General features: G+C 38.9%; 1 protein-coding gene across 1 annotated transcript; it reads left to right on the forward strand.

Annotated features, from left to right (window-relative positions):
- Positions 1-4226: 4226 nt before the first annotated feature.
- On the forward strand, positions 4227-6358 carry LOC107672546 (protein myomaker). The gene is made up of 5 exons (XM_016465778.1): positions 4227-4361; positions 5334-5448; positions 5660-5808; positions 5985-6101; positions 6212-6358. The coding sequence occupies exons 1-5, from the start codon at positions 4227-4229 to the stop codon at positions 6356-6358; spliced, it is 663 nt and encodes a 220-aa protein (XP_016321264.1).
- The last annotated feature ends 302 nt before the right edge of the window (positions 6359-6660 follow it).

Raw genomic sequence — 6660 nt, forward strand, 5'->3', positions numbered from 1 at the left:
AGGAGATTTGCACAGTCTGGGAGTCTGGAGGAATGGTCGTTTTTTAAAAGCCTAAAATTATAAGGTAGAAAACACAGGGAAGGTCTGTGTGTGCGACACAGAGAAGGAGAGAAATCCTTCAATACTTCTAAGGTGAATGGTTGTGTAGGGATATTGGTTGTTATAAACAGACAAGAAAATAGAAATTTTCCTTCAGTCTAAACTAGGGAATGAAAAACAATCAAGTGTATTTTGTGGATAAAAAAAAACCCGTTGGAAATGTATAGACAAAAAAACATTTATTGCTCTCTAACTAGCTGTCTAATGTACCACACATGAATGCATTTACTACATTCATAGTCCAAACAAATGTTCTTCTCACACGACAGGCATGTTATTAGAGCCTAATTGTGCAGCGTCTATTTTGGAACAATGAATCAGCTCTGCTATGCAAACTGATTGTAAGCGAGGCAGATATGGGGAAATAAACAGACCTGCGTTTTGATCACTACTTTCTAGCAGTTGGTTCATGCTATTAAAGGGGTCATATGATGCGATTTCAATTTTTCCTTTCTCTTTGGAGTGTTACAAGCTCTTGGTGCGTAAAGAAGATCTGAAAAGTTGCAAAGACTAAAGTCTCAAATCCAAAGAGATATTCTTTATAAAAGTTAAGAGTCAGCCACGCCTACCTAAAACGGCTCGTTCTAACACGCCCCCACATATCTACATCACTATGTGGGAAGATTTGCATAACGCCGCCCAAATGTTCACGCAAAGAAAGAAGGCGTAAATTTTATTCTCGCTTTAGTATTGCTGTTGCCGCCGCCATGTCGTGAAGGCGCTGTGTGCTTTGGTGTGAAAGCGAAACTACTTTGTTTGGCCTTCCAAAAGAGGACGATATTTGCTTCGTCATGCCTGGAGCTGATCCATGCTGGTTGCTGAGGAAATACTACAACTTTGTGCTGTGGATCGCCGGATCGGCTTTCACCGTGGACGAAGCGGATTCCAGCCCGGGGTCGTCACATGTGGTTGCCGCAAGCCCGCCGGACGCTCCTTCTTCGAATCCGCCACCTCTGCTCACTCTAGCCCTCCAGCCGTTCCTCACTCTAGGCCGCCGCCGCCGCTCACTCTAGGCCACCGTGTGTGACGCTGTGTTTCGTTGTGAAAGCGAAACTACTTTGTTTGGTCTTCCAAAAGAGGACACGACTAGAAATCAGTGGTTAAGTTGTATTTACAATGCAACGCAACGCGTAAAAAGACAGTATAAGTCATTATAATCCATAATTATGTCCCCACTGGATGCAACGAATGCCTCGTTTATAATGGGTTTTCATGTTTTTGAATCATCGCTCCGGCCTGACAGGGCATCATCACAATATGGTAAGGGTTGTAAAATCTCCGTCACACGCTTGAGGTATTAGGCCAATCACAACGCACTGGATAGCTGGCCAATCACAGCACACCTCGCTTTTTTAGAACAATGAACTTTGTAAAAATCGAAGCGTTTCAGAAAGGCGGGGCATAGAGGAGAAACAATAATGTACAGTATGTGGAAAATAATGTTTTTTTTTTACCTTAAACCGCATAAACACATTTCATTACACCAAATAATGTTCTTTTTAGCAGCATCATATGACCCCTTTAAGGAAAATATTTTGGTCATGTATATTTTTAATCCTGTTCTGTTTTTGAATTATTCACCAATGGTTATTCCAAAGAAATAATAGTAATAATCATAATCTTTAATCAACATCAAAGAAACTTTCTCTGAAACCGTTGTTGTCCATTAGGATGTTAACCAATTAATGTTAATGTTAACCAAAAGTCAAATACACTTAGCTATTTAGGCATTGTTTTCAGTCAGGCACCATTCTGGTATGGAATTTCATTTCATTTTGTTCAAACCCTGTTACAAACAAAATGTTTTGTAGTTACAATGTTTTCAAAGTTGAAGGGCTAAATAACCTAATATCAGCCATGGCAATATATCATTGCATCATTACTATTAATATTATTGTGCTTTGTACCAAGCATTTTTTTAGCTTATTAATTTGTATTTATTTATTTATTAATTCTTGTAATTTTTGGAAGGTTAAACCTTTATTTTAAATGAGGGGCAAATGTCACAGTATAACAGGGTTGAACAGAGGCAAAGGAAAATTCTGTATTTGCTTTTTCTCATTTTCAGGGGAAAAACATAATAGACGATATTTTAATTTCAATAATTAAAATAATAAATAAAGTAATTATTTAAATTTTGTATTATATTTATTAGTTTTGGTCCTATGTTTAATATGGATAATGCTGCAGAAAACTGTAAACGTCTGGAAGAAACTGTTGAGACATCAGTAAAAGAAACACTTGCTTTATTGTTTTTCCGATAGTGAATAATGATCGTTTTCTCAGGCTCTCATTTCAGTCAGCTGATAAAGATAACATACAGATTTTTAAGTCAACAGTGTATATTCCGTTCAAAAATACACATGCCTTAGACCAGAGGTTCTCATCTAGGGATTCAGATGAGAGTGCAGAAGATTTCAATATAACAATCCAGCTAATGAGTTGTGCCAGAATGTCACAGAAATCCCTACAATTTAGAATTCTGGAACCTAAAAAATGGGTTGCACACCAAAAAAAAAGTGCATTTGACAAACTTTATGACTATAAACTAATTTGACTAAGGCCAAATTCAGTAGCTGTGCTACACAAGAATGTGGCCACAGTGAGATGGACGAGTGAAAGCAGTGATATTGCACTTTCAGCACGTGACCCCAAATGTGACTCCTCATTCCTTAGCCATTCCAAGACAGGTCAAGAAACTGGACTCGACTCTAAGTATCTGAGGTTTGCAGTCTCTCTGGTGTCTTGGAGAATCACGTTACAGTCACTTAGAGAATGTCGGGCGTGAGGAACACTCAGCACACTGCACCCTTTGTGTTCCTCTCGCAGATGCAACAGCTGAGAGAAGAACAGCTGTGACTGACCGGCCACAAACTCCATAGCAAGACTCTCCCTCGTGTTCAAAATAACAAAATAAGGACTTTCCTCACTGTTGTGAACTGTGTGAAGTCTTATTTAGAAAGTCGCTAAAGCCACATCAAAAAAGCCACAGGATACAGAAATAAGACGACGGACATGCCTTTGCGTTATGTAGGTTAAATCAAGAACACAAGCATTCACAGTTCATCTTGCTGTCATTTAATGCGCTAAATTTCAATAACACGAGTTTAAATTAGAGAAACATCACTAAGTCACATCTGTTTCCTATTGATTTAGATTGAACGTGTCATTGAAATCTGTTTTTATTTCTTTTCTGCCATTTACTCTGAATTAAAGATGCTGATGCAGATCATCTGATGCGTGGAGAAGTTTCTGCCGACTAAATTGCCGACTTTGGAATGTAAATATGGACTTTTTAGATGCTAAAATGTTTCGGCGGCATAAAATAAGAGATTTAACAGATATAAAAGACATATTTTGACCACATGAAATGTGACCAGTACAAAGTGAGAATTTGTTCTCGGGTTCCCTTCACTCATTTAATAGGCTCCTGGTCTATCTGTACATCTGGTATGGGTCTACACAAGACTCACCGGTCTCTAACACAACATCCTAAGCCTACACCTCACCTTAACCATTCACATTTTTCTACCCTCAGAACCACATTCACGTCAAACACAGATTTGCAATGACGCATACAGGTGCTTTCGCAAGGCCAATGTCAATAACCCAATAAAGACAGTTGTTTCTACAGCCACTGCTGAGGATCGATTCACCCATGAGAAACTCGATGTCTGAGACTCAACACATCGCCGTCCAGACTGACCAGTATAAGAAAAATCCATTTAAAAAAATTCTCTGTGCGCCCAATGGCATGCTAGGATTTTTTTTTCCGTGGAAAAACAACTCAGCATTGACTCCATAGATTGTGAGGTTCACCATAAATGGCTTCACTTTTGTCCCGCCGCTGTTGTTCTACAATCCCAAACATGTGTGACAGAAGCGTGCCATGTGATTGCAGCCTCTCCCAGTCCTCACGCAGACAGCTGCTGTTCTGATGACTGTGCACATACGGACCCCTCTGAGTCCTTTAAACTTTAAAGATCCTCTAGAGGAGTGTGTGAGAGTCGCCCCTTCAGTCTCTCTTGGTTGCTTCTCCAAAAGATCTGGCGGTTTGAAACAACCAGACAATCTCTTAAGCCCTTTCAACTTTTCCAGAAATCCTACGGCCTTTTATTTGAGTCAGAATGGGAGCGTTTATCGCCAAGATGTTGCTGCCCACCATCAGCAGTTTGGTGTTCCTGCCTGCAGCCAGTGTTGCCGCCAAGAGGGGTTTCCATATGGAGGCCATGGTCTATTTCTTCACAATGTTCTTCACAGCGGTAAGAGAATACGTGATTTTATAGATATACAGTACTATGGACTTGTGTATCTCTATTAGCTTGTGTATCTCTCATTAGTAATGATATACTTGTGTTTAAGGGGCCGTTCACACAGAACGTGGTCTTGCATTTAAAAGAAGAACAAAGAAGCAGGGTCTTGCGATGCACTTTTAAACTTCTTTTAACTTGACACACCATCTTAACAATGTGGCACTAATGTGTGAGATGCTAAAAAGTTTACATAGGTATTTTAATTTTGATTAAAATTTTGGTAAAATTCTATTTATTTATATAATTTTTAATATGTTTTTATGTCACATATTATTTATTTTATATAACCCTATACAAAAATATATATATACCTTTCTTGCGCCGTTCAAAAAGAACAATGTCTTGGGTTGAAAAAGCAGCAAGACAAAGTGCAATGGTCAAAAACGCAATTTTAAATGCAAATTTAAATTTTAAAAAAGGCAAATAAAATAAAACCTACATAGACACGATAGGTATGATATTTAAACTTCAATTAAAGCAAATGAGGTAAAATTCTATTTATTTATTTTATATATTTTAATAAATTATTTTATATTAGATTTAATTTTTTTTATATAGCCCTATCCAGATATTTACATTTATGGAGAAAACAAATAAAAGGAAGTGCATTAGAACATGAAAACATATTCTGTGTAAGCTGGCCTTGAATTCTTGATTCATTACAAAACAACCAATCAAGAAAAGTTCACAAAACTCAAGCTGCTTCAGTTTGCTCAATATGAGCCACAACTGATAGCATAACTGGAGGCATCTCTGACTATGGCCATAAAAAAGGTCTTCTTCGTAAATTTTTCCAGACGAGAATGCTGAAAGTTTCATCTAATCTATCCTAGAGCCTTTTAAATGTACATTTATGTTCTAAGCCGGAACCTTTCTATCAAGGTGACTTAGCAGTCATGTGTTTTCTCCATCTGTGCTCAGATTTACCATGCATGTGATGGCCCAGGCTTGTCCATTCTCTGTTTCATGAAGTATGAGATCCTGGAGTACTTCAGCGTGTACGGCACAGCTATCTCCATGTGGGTCACGCTACTAGGTGAGCTAATAATAGCATCTCTGTATCCTACAAATCTCAATAATGTTCTGTGAAGGTATGACATAGATATGCACTCCCACACGGGCCAAACAGTCAAACAAAGTGATTTAAAACAGTACTTTTTTTTTTTTCGTGAGCAGTGTGACAAGTGTTTATATCTTGCATTCCGCTGTGTCATGTAAAGAATATGTGTCCATTTGCTCTCATCCAGCGCTGGGAGATTTCGATGAACCCAAGCGCTCTTCGCTCACCATGTTTGGGGTGTTGACATCGGCTGTGCGAATCTACCAGGACCGCTTAGGCTACGGCATCTACTCCGGCCCCATTGGAACAGCTGTCTTCATGATAACAGTCAAATGGGTGAGTTTGAGAGACATCAGATGCCGTTCTTACAGTGATTTTTAAGAGCAGAGCTCCAAATAAACTTGATGAGGAACTGTATTTTGCTCATATTGACAACATGGAAACTCAAGATTTTATTATCTACCACAAATGCTTTCACAAGGTTTTACAATATTGTTTTTGCTTTGCTCCAGTTACAAAAAATGAAGGAAAAGAAAGGACTTTATCCAGACAAAAGTGTTTACACTCAACAAGTGGGGCCAGGGTTCTGCTTCGGCGCTCTTGCTTTGATGCTTCGCTTCTATTTTGAGGTAAAAATATGAATGTGCAGCTCTTAAACAGCTACTGCAACTGGAGGAACACATTACACAAAAGCATGTTTGCGTAACTGCGGTAATGACTTGCTCATTTGCTCCTGCAGGAGTGGGACTACGCTTATGTCCACAGTTTCTACCATGTGTCACTGGCTGTGTCCTTCATTCTGCTGCTGCCCAAGAAGAACCGCTACGTCGGGACGGGACGCAATGCAGCCAAACTCAAATGCTACACCCTCTGCTGCTGTGTATGATGCATCTTTTTATCTGAGCGAAGCTGTAGAGGTGACCCTGAAAGCCACTTTAAGATGGCAAACAGTCCATAGTGAGCATTTAAAGGGATGGTTCACCCAACAAATAAGATTTCTGTCATCAGTTAATCTCAGTCATGATGTTCCAAACCTGTATGGCTTGCTTGCTTCTGTGGAACAAAAAAAATGTTAAATTTTTAGTGTGGTGTTGATTGCTCTTTTTCATGCGATTTAAGCAAATGAGAACTGGATCTGCCAAGCTTGAAAAATTACATTAAACCACCATATAAAGTAGTCCATACAAC

The sequence above is a fragment of the Sinocyclocheilus anshuiensis genome, unplaced genomic scaffold (genome assembly GCF_001515605.1).
Source record: "Sinocyclocheilus anshuiensis isolate Anshui unplaced genomic scaffold, SAMN03320099.WGS_v1.1 scaffold176, whole genome shotgun sequence".
Classification (NCBI taxonomy): domain Eukaryota; kingdom Metazoa; phylum Chordata; class Actinopteri; order Cypriniformes; family Cyprinidae; genus Sinocyclocheilus; species Sinocyclocheilus anshuiensis.

Excerpts from the sequence above, each read along its gene's own strand:
- LOC107672546 (XM_016465778.1), top strand. The coding sequence starts at position 4,227 with ATGGGAGCGTTTATCGCCAAGATGTTGCTGCCCACCATCAGCAGTTTG. Across the intron at positions 4,362-5,333 it reads TCACAATGTTCTTCACAGCG|ATTTACCATGCATGTGATGG; the intron begins GTAAGAGAATAC and ends ATCTGTGCTCAG. Across the intron at positions 6,102-6,211 it reads TGCTTCGCTTCTATTTTGAG|GAGTGGGACTACGCTTATGT; the intron begins GTAAAAATATGA and ends TTGCTCCTGCAG.